Source organism: Nicotiana tomentosiformis, chromosome 3 (assembly GCF_000390325.3).
Source record: "Nicotiana tomentosiformis chromosome 3, ASM39032v3, whole genome shotgun sequence".
Taxonomy (NCBI): Eukaryota; Viridiplantae; Streptophyta; class Magnoliopsida; order Solanales; family Solanaceae; genus Nicotiana; species Nicotiana tomentosiformis.
The window spans coordinates 79,065,473-79,080,630 of NC_090814.1; the positions used below are offsets into that span (position 1 = coordinate 79,065,473).

At 37.4% G+C, this 15,158-nt stretch overlaps 1 protein-coding gene across 1 annotated transcript; it reads left to right on the forward strand.

Moving 5' to 3' along the window:
- The first annotated feature begins 7,441 nt into the window (after positions 1–7,441).
- On the forward strand, positions 7,442–11,069 carry LOC138908058 (uncharacterized). The gene is made up of 6 exons (XM_070198695.1): positions 7,442–7,822; positions 7,904–8,550; positions 8,924–9,140; positions 9,485–9,903; positions 9,955–10,615; positions 10,761–11,069. The coding sequence occupies exons 1-6, from the start codon at positions 7,442–7,444 to the stop codon at positions 11,067–11,069; spliced, it is 2,634 nt and encodes an 877-aa protein (XP_070054796.1).
- Positions 11,070–15,158: the final 4,089 nt, after the last annotated feature.

The following is a 15,158-nucleotide window of genomic DNA, read 5'->3' on the forward strand; positions in this document are numbered from 1 at the left end:
TTTGACAGACACATAGGAATAAGTAGATCCTGGATCAAATAGAATTGAAGCATCTCTATGGAAAACTAGAATAATACATATGATCACAGCATCAGAAGACTCGGCCTCAGGCCTAGCTGGAAAAGCATAAAATCGGGGTTGGGCCCCACCACTCTGAACTGTGTCTCAGGGACGGCCTCTAACTGGCTGGCCTCCACTTCTAACGGTATGACCTCTACCTTTAATGGCTTGAACTCCACCTCTAGCTGCCTGACCCCTACCTCTAACTGGCTGAGCAGGTGAAGCAACCGGTGCCGGTATGATGGCACGAGAATCCTTCCGAGATCTATTACTCAACAACCTAGGGCAATATCTCCTAATGTGACCAATGTTCCCACACTCATAACACCCATCCTGATGTCGTGGCTGCTAAAGCTAAAACTGACCCAAACGGGCCGGATAACCACCGTAGTGACTCTGGAGTGGTGGTGCACTGATAGGAGCTGAATGTGCACTAAATGCTGGCTGCCCATAGTAAGGCATAATAGGACCGTAACTCCCTGAAGCACCGGGAGATGTCTGAAGTGCTGAATGAAACGGTCTGGGATTATGACCCCTACCAAAATTACCCCTGCCTCCAGACGAGGTACCACTGAAACCACCGAACTGACATGGCCTCTTATCAGACCTCTACCCTCTCTCCTGTGCAAGAACCATCTCGATCCTCCTCGCGACATTAGCAGCCGCCTGAAAGTAAATCTTACTTCTGGTTTCCTTGGCCATCTGAAGCTTGATAGGATGTGTGAGTCCCTCAATAAACCTTCTCACTCTCTCTCCCTCAGTAGGTAGTAAAAGGAGAGCATGACGGGCTAAATCCACAAAACGAGACTCATACTGAATAACAGTCATACTGCCCTGCTGTAGATGCTCAAATTGCTTGCGGTAATCCTCTCTCAGTGTGATAGAAAGGAACTTCTCCAGAAATAGCTGCGAGAATTGTTCCCAGGTAAGTGCATACGATCTAACTGGTCTGGTCAATGTATAATCTCTCCACCACCTCTTGGCGAAACCCGTCATCCGAAATACAACAAAATCAACCCCATTGGTCTCAACTATACCTATGTGCTGCAGCACCTCATGGCAGCAGTCAAGATAATCATGTGGGTCCTCAGAAGGTGTACCACTGAAGTGAACTGAAAAGAGCTTAGTAAACTTATCCATCCTCAATAAGGCCTTAAGAGACATGGCGGGCCTATCACCGTTCTGTGCCGCAAAAACTGGCTGAACTACCCCAACTGGCGGGGCTGCGGGAGCCTGATTCTGGGGAGCCATCTGCTCCGGAGCGGGAGTAGTGGGATTTTATGCTCCTCCCCCAGCATGTGAGATGGCTGGTGCCACTGGAAATATTCCATTTTGGGCCACGCCCTCCATAAGACTCACCAGACGCACTAAAGCGTCCTAAAGCACCGGAGTAGCTATGAACCCTTCCGGAACCTGAACTGGTCCAACCGGTACAATCTGAACTGGAACTTCCTCCTGAAGATCCACATGAGGATCTACAATAGGTACTGCTACTCGAGCTCTAGACTGAGCTCTACCTCTGCCTCTGCCTCGGCCTCTAGCACGACCTTGGCCTCGACCCGAGGACTCTGGTCCCTGTCCGTCGGTAGATGTATTACATGTTCTCGCCATCTGTGAGAGAATAAGAATAGAATGGTTCAATTATCGATAATAGAATAAGATCGCACGACAGAATAAGAAAGAAGTGATATTGTTCCTAAACTTTATAGCCTCCGAGAGATAAGTACAGACGTCTCTGTACCGATCCTTCAGACTCTACTGTGCTTGATCGTGACTCGTGAGACCTATGTAACCTAGTGGTCTGATACCAACTGTCACGACCTGAAATTCTTACCTTTGGGGCCGTGATGGCGCCTAACATTTCACTTGCTAGGCAAGCCAACGTTAGAATAATATTAGCCATTTTAAAACAATTTTAAATTAATTAATAACAAAGAAACAAATGCAGAAGTAAAGTTTGAAATGTAGTGAATAATCCAAAATAATAGTGATGTCTAAATACCATCCCAGAACTGGTGTCACAAGTGCACGAGCTTCTAAAATAATACAAATAAAGGTCTGAATAAAATAAAGTTGTCTGAAAGCAAACACACAGCTAAAATAAGGTAGACGGGGACTTCAGAATTGCGAACGCTGTGCAGTTATACCTCATGTCTCCTTTGAGTAGCTGAAATACGAGCAAATCTATGGTACGCCGCTAGGACCAACTCCAAAATTTACATAAGAAGTGCAGAGTATAGTATCAGTACAACCGACCACATGTACTGGTAAATGTCGAGCCTAACCTCGACGAAGTAGTGACGAGGCTAAGGCAGGTCACTTAAATTAACTTGTAAGTAATAATAGTAATAACCACAATAATATAAATAAATCAGGTAACTCATTTTAATAGTTAAAGCCAACTCAGTAGTCATAACCAATTATTATTTCAATCAATTTCCGTTGCAGCGTGCAACCCGCTCCCACAATATATTCATATTCACTTCTGTTGTGGCGTGCAACCCGCTCCTCCAATATATTCATTTTAATCAATTCTGTTGTGGCGTGCAACCCGATCCCCCAATATACACCTTTAAATAAGTTTGTTGCGGCGTGCAATCCGATCCCCCAATATACACTTTTATATAAGTCTGTTGTGGCGTGCAATCCGATCCCCCAATATACACTTTTAAATAAGTCTGTTGCGGCGTGCAATCCGATCCCCCAATATATTTACTTTCATTTCCGTTGCGGCTTGACACCTGATCTCCCAATATATTTTAACAACTCATAAATATAATAAACATTACTCCAATAAATACCACATCCATTGAGAAACTATTAAGCATCAAGGCACACAATAATTATAATTTATTTATGAACAAACAATGACAATTAGCAATTAATTGTGAAAATCATGAAAAAAATAGGCAGTTTAATATTTAGTATGCTAAATGTCAAATAGCAATTAAGACACATAAGTCAAATAAGCATGTAATAATTATTGTAGGAATTCAAGAATTAATAATTGACAAGGAATATGAGTGAAACAATCAATATAATAATTCATTCATGATTAAAAATAATTTATGATTTTTTAAATAATTATGCAAGCAATTAATTTGACTACGAATAGACACTCGTCACCTTGCCTATATGTGATTCACATGCATCTCACATAACAAATAATTTAAGGGTTCTATTCCCTCAGGTCAAGGTTAACCACGACACTTACCTTGCTTCGCAACCAAATTTTAAGTTTTCAATACACCCTTGCCTCGCGAATTAGTGTCCGAAATCTTCAAATCTAGTCATAAACAATTCAATATATTCAATACAAATTGTAGGAATTAATTCCATATGAATTTATAAATTTTCCGGATAAATATAATCAATATAGGATAAGGAACACTTACCCCAATGTTTTCCCGTAAAAATCGTCCAAAAATCGTCTTACCCGAGCTCAAAATCGAAAATGGTGGAAAATAGGTCGAAATCCCATTTCGAGAACTTAAGTTCTATTTTTTAGATATCTCTTCTTCGCGAACGCGATAGTACCCTCGCGTTCGCGAAGAACATTTTTTGTGTTGCCAAACATTGCCCTTCGCTAACGCGAAGGAAACCTCGCGAAAGTGATGCCTTGCCTGGCTTGGCCTTCGTGAATGCGAGCTGCCCTTCGCGAACACGAAGGCAAAAATCCTCTCCGGTCATTTCCCCTTCGCGAACGCGAGGCTTCAATCACGAACGTGAAGCGTTCCACCTCGACCCTTCGCGAACTCACGCCCTTGGTCGCGAACGCCAAACACAAAATGTACCAGTCCCAATTTCCTATTCGCGAACGCGAGACTCCCCTCGCGAACACGAAGAAGAAAACTAGAACAAGCATCAGAAAATTTCCAGCAGCATTCCAAGTCTGAAATTCAATCCGTTAACCATCTGGAACTCGCCCGAGGCTATCGGGACCTCAACCAAATATACCAACAAGTCCTAAAACATCATACGGACTTAGTCGAAACCTCAAATCACATCCAACAACACTAAAAACATGAATCACACATAGATTCATGCCTAATGAACTTTGAAACTTCCAATTTCTACAAACAACGCCGGAACCTATCAAATCAAGTTTGATTGACCTCAAATTTTGCACACAAGTCATAAATGACAAAATAGACCTATTAAAATTTTCAAAATCAGATTCTGGCCCCGATATCAAAAAGTCAACTCCGTGATCAAACTTGAAAATCTTTAGCCTTTAAATTTTTAGTTTTCGTTAAATGGTCATAACTTGAGTTAGGGGCCTCCAAATTAAATTCCGGCCATACGCCAAAGTCCCAAATCACGATACGAACCTACCCAAACAGTCAAAATACTGATCCGAGTACGTTTGCTCAATATATTGACCAAAGTCAACTCAGTTGAGTTTTAAGGCTCTATTTCACTTTTTATTCAATTTTGCATATAAAAACTTTCTGGAAAATTATACGGACTGTGCACGCAAGTCGAGGAGTGATAATTAATACTTTTCGAGGTCTTAAAACATAAAATTAATTATCAAATTTAAAGCTGACCTTTTGGATCATCACATATTCAAAAGAAGAGGGGTAAATTTGGATTTTTTTCCTTTATTAAAATTAATAGAAATTGGGAAAAATACATACTTTACCCATCGGCCTTGTCCCCAAATATCTATTATACACCTATTAAATACAGGAATAATATTAAACACCAAAATATTTAAAGGTGTGTCAATACACACCGCTTCAGTGTCTGACCATATCTGCTTAAAGATTGCTATTACACGCGCCAATCAGCATGTGACACGTGTCATAAATCGAGAAAAAAATTAGAAAAAAACCTCTCCCCCACCCCCACCCCCTCTCCTCATCTTCCCAAAGAAAAAAATACATAAAAGAAAAAACCATGCCCCCTACTCATCTTCCCAACCCCATCATCTTATCCACCACCAACCATTCCACCACAAGCACCTTCTTCCCTAACTATAGATTAACTCTTTGCCGATTTTTTAACAAGTTTTAAAACATTCATCACAAATCCTTATACAAATTTCAAATTCAAGCTCAAACCCAAAGCTTCAAATTTGTTAATGGTATTTTTTGAATTTTATCAAAATTAATCATCAAATTTTCAGCATATTTTTAGTAAATTTTTACTCAACAATAATCACGAATTAAAACTAATTTTCTAGGTCATGGAACACCAAAATTAACAAGACCCGATTAAATTTTCAAGCTTCTTCAAAAGGTCAATAATTGTGATTTTTACAAGACCCAATAGCTCCTCTTTTCTTCTTCTTTTTGTTTTTATTTTTCTTCTGGGGATTGGAGAGGCAAAAAATGAGGGGCAGGAAAAATTAGTATAGGGGTTGGGGAAGAAGATGAAACGGGAAAGGGGGGAGGGGGGGTTTGGGGTTGGGGAAGAAGACATGGGTTATATTTTTTTCTTTAATTTAAAAAGGAAATAGTTTGGGGTGGGGGGGGGGACTTAATTTCATATGAATTTTTTAGTTTTCACGCGCCTCTTTTATGTGTAATACACATGTGTGACACATGGCAAAAGAGGTGTGTAATTGACACACTTTTAAAAATTTTAATGTGTAATACTATTCCCGAGTTTAACAAGTGTGTAAGAGGAATTTGAGTAAAAGGTCGATGGGTAAAGTATGTATTTTATCTAAAAAATACAGTAAGAAGGGGGACATAAAATTGTACCTCAAGAAGACTTTAAAAATGAAAAAAAAATGGTTGAAGAGGTGAGAGGCAACGTGGGCGCAATGACCGTTAATTAAATTTAAGGCAAGTACCATGGGAATTGGTTCATTTTAATTGTTGGCCTTAGTAGTTGTGACTATCATGACGACCATTATCAACTATTCTTCAAAGCTAGTAGGATTGAGTGTAAATCTCACTTTTGCAATGGTGGGACTTGGGAGTTTTGCCTTAGCTTTTTACATGATGAGAAAAAGTGAAGGACAGATACCACACCCTGGACCTGAAGAGCAGCAAATTGGGTCATTATGCTTTCTTTATGGCACTTATACTTACGGATGCCAGAGTTAGGATTTGAAACTGACATATTCAGAATTTTAGCTTTTTAGGATTATTAAGTTCTAAATGAATCGTTTATACATATTTAATAGATTTTGTTGAAATAAATATATAATTTAGACCAAAGTTATTGGGCTCAGCCGAACCCATACATAAACTGTTAACCCAGATATATTTCAGGCCCAATTGATACAGGCCCAAATCGGATAAAGGGAAGCAGAAGGCCCTTTATAAATCTTAGCCCATATTTGTTATAGTTTAGTATGTAAATATTGTTACAATTGTTTTTCTGATTTACACTTGTAAATATAAATAGCTTATACAGAATAATGAGATCAGTTTTTTGGTCAATTACACTTTGACCGACTCACTCGTCTCTCTCTTCTTCTCTCAACCCTTCTAGGGTTTTCTTCTTTTCATTTCCGCCATAGCGAACAAGCTTCTAACCTAACATGGTATCAGAGCAGGAATATAGATTTCTCTCGTCGCAAGCTTTCTTCCGATGGTAACCTCGTTTGAAATCGTCAGAGATTGATTCTGTTCGTCGACGTTCAGAGTACGTTCGTGAAATTTGGGGATTTCTTCAATCTCCGCATTTAATCAATTTTTTGTGCTTGAATCGACTCTAATCTTCAAGTTACTCGAGAGTTTCTGCTGGATTTTTCTACCTAGGGTTCATGGCTGAACAAGACCTTGCTTCTTCAGGTTTTCAGAAGAAGGCTGGTATTGTTGCTACTCATAATCACAAGCTTTGTTATTTTTCATTGTTGATATCTATTACATGTACTTGATTTGGATCTATCTCTGATTACTTCAACATACTGTTGTGCTTTCTTAGTATTAGTTTCAATTGCTGCTGAAAATGGGTAGTATTATAGATGATGTTAACCCAACTTCATCTTCCAACGGTTTTGCTTCATTTTCCTTGGATCCCTCACATCCCTTCTATATTCATCCCTTGGATAATCCCGTGAGTCAACTGGTATTTGTACCATTCAGTGGTTGTGGGTTTGTCTTATGGCATAGCAGTATGCTTACTTCCCTATCTGGAAAGAACAAACTCAGTCTATTAGATGGCAGTCAGCCAACTCACTCCTGACTCTCCTTACTATCCATATTGGGAAAGGTGCAATGATATGGTTAAAGCCTGGATAACTAATTCGGTATCTAGAGAAATAGTTGTTAGTGTCATGTGTTTTAAAACTGCTAAGGAAGTCTGGAAAGATATAAATAAAAGGTTTGGTTAGTCAAACGGGTCTAAATATATCAAAATACAAAGGGAGATCAGCTCTACTACTCAAGGCTCCTCTGATATAGCTTCTTAATTCACCAAAATGGGGAGTTTGTGGGATGAGCTGAATTCGTCATATGTAGGTCATGTTTGTTCATGTGGTGCATTGCCTAAGTTCATAGAGGATCAACAGTTGTTTCAATTTCTTAATGGTCCCAATGAGTCCTACACAACTGTTAAGAGTGCCATTATATTGATGAATCCCCTCCCACCAATCAGCAAAGCTTATAGTCTCCAGCAGCAAGATGAGAGTCAAAAAGAAGCTCATTCTACTGCTCCAAACTTTTCTGGTGAAGCCACCTCTTTCTTAGTGTCTCCTGGTACTTTTACCACAAATAGGAACTTCAGTCAAAAGGTGAATTTTAATGCCAGGAAAACTGCTCCAAATATCTCTTGCAAGTACTGCAAGAAGCCTGGACACACTGTAGACAAGTGCTACAGACTTGATGGGTTCCCTACTGATTTCAAATTCACCGGGAATAAAAAGTATGCTTCTTGTGTCTAGACTGAAAATCCATCCACCACTGTTGTCACTTCCACTTCTCAGCATGCTAATATCTCAGTCCATGGATTCACCAAGGAGCAATATCAACACCTGTTAACCTTGTTCCAACAAGCTCAGATATCTAATACTTCCACACCCGATGCCTCCAATGTAGATCATTCTGCTTTTGCACACTTTGTAGGTTTGTTCAGTATATATACTGTAGAGTCCGAGGGTTCTCATGTGTGTGCATCATCTCAATTAGGTGTCAATCCTTGGATCTTAGATACAGGTGCTACTAATCATATGACTCCACACAAACATCTTCTTTTTAATGTTCAACCATTAATCAAGCCTTTTCTTGTTACTTTACCTAATGGATATAAAGCTAAAGTTGTATCAACTGGATCTTTGTATCTTAGATATGATATAATTTTACTTCATATTCTTCTTGTGCCATCCTTTCACTTCAATTTGATATCAGTTCATCAGATTATCTGTCAGCTAGATTGTTCAGCACTTTTTACCAAAATAATTTGTTCTTTACAGGGCCCTTCTCTGAAGAGGCCACTGAAAATTGGTAAAGTTACAGGCAGGTTGTACTATCTCCATCCATATGCTGACCTCTTCCCTATTCCATCTGGTTCTATGAATGTTTCTTCTTCTAAGTACTTTACCAAATTCTGTTTCAATTGTATCTGATAAGTCCGGCCATGTTGTTACACATGTTAATGGTACTCATGATTGTAATCAGTCACATTGCCTTAATAAATTGGACTTATTTTGACATCAAAGATTAGGACACATGCCTTATCATAAAATAAAAACTATTTCTTTCTTATCTGATAAAGTATCTTCCAAGCAAAATTTTATGTGCCCTGTTTGTCCACTAGTAAGACAACAGAGATTACCTTTTCCTGAAAGTGTTATACACTCTTCTACTTATTTTCAATTAGTACACATTGACATTTGGGGTCCATATAACACTAGAACTTTTAGTGGCTTCAGATATTTTCTAACTTTAGTTGATGGTTACACTAGAGCCACATGGACTCACCTTCTTTCTTGCAAGAGCAATGCTCTTTCTGTCCTTAAAGCTTTTACTATCATGGTCAAAGTTCACTTTCACTCATCTGTTCAAACCTTTAGGTCTGACAATGCCTTTGAACTTGGTGGCTGTTTTGAAGCCACCAAGTTCTTCTCAAGCCAAGGCATTCTCCATCAGACCACTATCCTACACACCCCTCAGCAAAATGGGGTGGTTGAAAAAAAACACAAACACTTATTGGAAGTATCCAGGGCTCTTCTTTTTCAATCTAACCTTCCCCTCAAATATTGGGGTGACTATGTTCTAACTGCCACTTACCTCATAAATAAAATTCCTTCTGTTGTTTTGAAGAATCTTTCTCCTTATGAAAAACTCCATGGCCTTCCTCCACTTTATGTTCACCTGAAATCTTTTGGATGTTTATGCTTTGCTACTTCACCTAAGTTTGGCAGAGCTAAATTCCAAGCTAGAGCAATTTCTTCTATATTCTTGGGGTACCCCTTTGGCAAAAAGGGTTATAAACTTCTTAACCTCACCACTCATTCCATTGGCAGGAGGCCATGCTAAAGGAATTCCAAGCCCTTGAGGCAAATCAGACTTGGGATATTGTCCTCCTACCTCCTCACAAGAAAGTTATTCCTTGTAAGTGGGTTTATAAAATCAAACAAAGGGCTGATGGTTCTATTAAAAGGTATAAGGCCAGGTTAGTCATTAGGGGTGACACTCAAAAGGAAGGCATTGACTTTGTTGAAACTTTTTCCCTAGTTGTTAAGTTAACCACCATCAAGTGCTTACTCACTTTAGCCGCTAAATGGGACTGGACTGTTTTTCAACTTGATGTGAACAATGCTTTCCTTCATGGGGATCTCCATGAAGAGGTTTATATGAAAGTTCCACCTGGTCTTGATGTGTCTGCCTCCTCTTCTTCTTCTCCCCTAGTTTGCAGACCCAAGAAGTCACTCTATGGCCTTAGGTAAGCTTCTAGACAGTGGTTTTCAAAACTGTCTGAAGCTTTGCAATCCAGAGGCTACATTTCAAGCATGAATGATTATTCTTTATTCACCAAGGTCTCCTCTGATTCTCTTATTGTCTTGGCTGTCTATGTTGATGACATTTTGCTAGCTGGTAATGATGTTCTTGAGATGAACTCTTTGAAATCCTTCTTGGATTCTCCATTCAAAATCAAGGACCTAGGCTCAGTTCACTACTTTCTGGATTTAGAAATATCTCTTCTTCCTCAAGGTTATGTGATGAGCCAACACAAGTACACTTCTGACCTCTTGTTTGAATTTCATTGTCAATATTTCTCTCATGTCATGACCCCTTTGGACCCTTCTGTGAAACTAGTGTTAGACATGGGGGAGCCTGTTTCGGATCCTAGCTTCTATAGGAGATTGATTGGGAAGCTTAACTTTTTGCAACATACTAGGCCTGATATCTCCTTCTCCGTTCAACATTTAAGTCAGTTTCTTCAAAAGCCTCAAGTGCCCCACATGTTGGCAGCCTTACATGTTTTCAGGTATTTGCTTAATGATCCAGCTCAAGGTGTGCTCCTCTCCAGCTCCTCTGATTTGTCTCTCACAGCCTACTCTGACTCTGATTGGCTGCATGTGCCATGTCTCGCAAATCTGTCACTGGCTATTACATTACTTTTGGTGGAGCCCCATTTCTTGGAAAAGCAAAAAGTAGCCCACTATCTCCTTGTCTTCAACTGAAGCTGAATACAGAGCACTTCGCGAAGTTTCAACTGAGGTTTCTTGGTTACTCAGGTTGCTGCATGATCTTGGTTTGTCTATCTCCAGTCCAGTTCCAATCTATTGTGACAACCAGGCAGCACTTCATATTGCAAAGAACCCAGTATTTCACGAGCGCACCAAATACATTGAGATTGACTATCATTATGTGCGCGCTTGCTTGCAGACTGGTCTGATTTCCTTGCATTTTATCTCCAGCACCAACCAGTTGGCAGACATCATGACCAAAGCTCTTCCTGGTCAGGTTCATCATGGTTTACTTTGCAAGCGTGGTGTGTTCTTACCCTCAAGCTTGAGGGGGGGTGTTAACCCAGATACATTTCAGGCCCAATTGACACAGGCCCAATCAGATAAAGGGAAGCAGAATGCCCTTTATAAATCTTAGCCCACATCTATTGTAGTTTAGTATGTAAATATTGTTACAATTATTTTTCTGATTTACACTTGTAAATATAAATAGCTTCTACATAATAATGAGATCAGTTTTTTGGTCAATTACACTTTGACCAACTCACCCGTCTCTCTCTTCTTCTCTCAACTCTTCTAGGGTTTTCTTCTTTTCACTTCCGCCATAGCTAACAAGTTTCTAACCTAACATAAACTATTATCAGATCAAGGAAAATTAATTTCCGTTAAAAGTCAGAATACGAGTATATATACCCACGATATGCCAACATACCTTTAATGCTCCCATATGAAGCTCAATCATAGATTCATAGGTAGGTAAGATTATTCTGACGAGTGCAGCTGGACATTCTATGCAAGAAATTATGAGAAGGGGAAGAGCGGAACATACAGAATAAAAGAAGTTAAAGTGGGCTAGAATTTTAGTGTCAAAATAGACTAATAAGAGAAGTCAAGTTGGGCTGTAATTTGGTAATTTGGGTATCGAATACCATGAAAATGAGCTTTGGCGTTTTTCCGACTATTCGCTCAGCTTATTCCTAAAAGAGATTTTTACATTGTAGGTCACTTATCTAAGACTATTAATATAAATAAAATCACTTCTTGTTTATTGCAAAAATAACATATTTATTTATAAATATAGCAGGTTTCAAATTCCATACATTTAATCCCAAATTTTTAAAATAAATAAAGACCCACTAATTGAGGGATATGTTTCGATCTTTATTAACCTATTCCTTTTTTCTCTCCCCTCTAATTTCTCTTTTCTTGCTACTTTTTGTCCACCCCTCCCCCCTTTCCCAACCCCATATCCGTTCTCTCTTTCTCCCCAGTCTCATCTTCCACATTCACTTTTTAAACCTAATCACCATGGCACCATAGTCCCATTTTTAACCTCTAAAACCATGAACTCTTTTGTTGCCTTCAAAGAAAGAAGCTTGGTGTAGTAGTACCCATTTTTTTAAATGGTGTTGCTGAATTTGGTACAAAGAAGATGATTTACTCGGCCACTGTGATTATTGGAGATAATATACCACATGTATAAATATTTTTTTCTTTTTATACCATATATATATATATATATATATATATATATATATATATATATATATATATATATTCACTTATTCCGTGCTTCGTGTATATTTATCAATATATGTATGATAAATATGCCACTTATATATACAGATAAATATATAAGTGATATATTTATCCCACATATATTGATAAATGCACACGAAACACGAAACAAGTGAATATATAGAGTATTACAAATAACATACCTAATTTATTCTAAAATTATACGTTATTGTTAATTATACATTATGATATTCCTAAGATTTTTTATTATATCATACGTGGTTTATGGTAAATTATACCATATGTAAGGGAATAAGTATGTATGGTTTATAATGTACATATACCATATATATATATATATATATATGGCCTTACATTTCGCGTAATATATAAATTTTCATAATATAAAGGATGTATAAGGTAAGCAAATAAATAAATAGGTTGTATAATATAGACAAAATTAATGGTAGAAAAGATCTTATAATTTTATACCGAAAAATATAATTTTTGCTCGGTTTTAATGGTAGAAAAGATCTTTCCATATGTATCGAAGGAATCATTACAACAATTAGGAATAAATCATTTGGCATTTGGGTTAAAAATAGGAAAATACGTGATTCATGGTCTACGATTCCGTTATAGATTGAACTGTAAATCTTTTGCTGCTACTTTTGTTAATTGATTAATGCTACTAAGATTTTGTAATATTTTATTAAATACTGGACAATTATGAAACTTCCCCTTCTAAAACTCAGTGCAATGATAATTGAATCTTCTAGTTGAGCCCTGCCCCTGTCTGTGATAGAGTGCTAACCATGTTACATAATGCATGTTTTTAGATGACAACTCAAACAAAAAAGTAGACAGAAACTAAAAACAAACAATCCCGTAATTTGATTTATATGACACTTTTTAGTGTGTGGTCCGTTGCAAAGAGATAGTAATTGACTATACACTTGGAAAAAATATCACTATTAATATTCCCATGCTTTTACAAGAGTTGACGTCATATATTGAATACTACCGGATATCAAGGATTACTTTTGGTGTGTTTTAATATTGACTTAATAACAAGGTGTTTGATATTTTATAAACTTTGTGCGCAATCAAAAAGATGAAATGATAGGAAAAAGTATTATAGTTATAGAATAACACACAAGAGAAGCCACATAACTTTGCTATTAAAGAAAATGAACTTCAAAAAATTTTGATATGTGATTTATATATGGCTCGAAGGTGTAAAAATTATGATCTACCCAGCTAGGATTTAACCCAACTTCACCATACCAATTAAAAGAGCCAAAGTTTGAATTACAACTCTGTAATCTAAGAGGCTAACTCAAATTCCTTTACCCCGACAATCCCTACATTGTTGCTATCCTTTCAAGATAACTCTAACTTGAAGCCGATCAGAGGCGGAGCAAGAATTTCAAGTTTATGGGTTCGAGATTCTAATCATTTAAGTTTACTGAATTTTAAATTAATAATATTTACATATATTTAATAAATTTTTAAGATAAGTACATGATTGAAATTATATTGGGTTCGGCCGAACCCGCTCTCGGCACTCTAACTCCGCCCCAAAAGCCAATTGTTTCACAAAGAATGCCTTATAAAATGCTTCTAGACTAAGCAGAATAAGGTTACAATTCAATTTCTAAAATAACTAAATTGCACTAGACACACAAGGTCTTGACACCTTGACCAAGAACAGATATCCGACTGGCTCCCTTGCACACAGACATTCACGAATGACGACTGCTAACAATTCCTCTCAATGTGCTCTGAGGAATACAATGGAAGTACGTAACCTGGCTCGGTAAAAATCACCAAGTAGAAGGAATTGCCCTTGTGGTTTTCAAAATGGTCTATTTTTGCTCTTCATTTAAGTCAGGGTCGATCGTGCTCTCGTCATTACAAAACTGACACACATTTGCACATGTGGTTTGCGAAATAGTACGGAGTACTCATTAAAAATAAAAATAAAAATACATAAAAAAGGTTCAAATTCGCCCCTCTAATTTGGAAAATATTTTCTTTTGCCCTTTGTATAATAATCTAAACTAATATTTTTTCTTTTCACTAAGGTCTCCATTTTCAACCTCAATTTGTACATGTTAAAACCACAAAATGATACTAAAAATTTAATTGAACCTCCCCTTATTTACGATCTCCTCCCATCTCCCCTTAGATTCTTGAAGAATATGAAAGGAACAAAGAGTCAAGGGGAAGAGAGTTAAGTTTAATTTCTTAATATTCAAGAAGGAAAAGCATCACCGTCCAGCACCTACTCAAATATCATAATGGATTAATATTGTATGTTTTTTTAATTAATCATTTTTCCTTTTTACGTTTAATTGTGAAATTTATGAAATTATATCTACCATGCATCCTGAAATCATGGATAAACCGTTGAATGTTCACAATTCGTATACATTGAAATTCCTAACATTTCAATCCCAACCCTGGCCATTATTGAAACAGAGTGTTGCCGAAAAGGACAAAAATTTTGAAGAAAATAATGCTATCCATGTCATGTGTGAATTGTTATGACTAATCGAAACCCCTAGATCTTCTAGGTGTTGGACATAGAGACTAATCATATATTGGAATATTAGGGAGTAATGGAATAAGATCTTAAGCTCAAGAGAAGTTTAACTTCTAGTAAATCATTCCTAATATTTAATTAATCCACTTATCGTAAAGTTTTCATAAGAACGTGGTACCCCAGCTCAATCTGATTCGTCCTGCTCTTTGTCTGCGCTATGGAAACTTTGCCAACTAGCTTGACGTCCTAATCTAAGTATGTACTTATTAAATTATCATTTGAGTCCAACCTAGAATGATTAAATTCAAAACACCCTCCATTCTTCTTTTTACAGCCATGAGATTAATTACTATCTTTGTTTTTATTCATTTGATTATAAATATAAATATTAAAGAAGCTCATATTGCAACATAAAAGGCAAGGTATTCTTTAGTGCCCTAG

Coding starts and splice junctions, on each gene's coding strand:
- LOC138908058 (XM_070198695.1), top strand. CDS start 7,442: ATGGGGAGTTTGTGGGATGAGCTGAATTCGTCATATGTAGGTCATGTT. Junction 9,141..9,484: donor ACACCCCTCAGCAAAATGGG/GTGGTTGAAAAA, acceptor TTCCATTGGCAG/GAGGCCATGCTAAAGGAATT. Junction 9,904..9,954: donor AAGTCACTCTATGGCCTTAG/GTAAGCTTCTAG, acceptor TTTGCAATCCAG/AGGCTACATTTCAAGCATGA.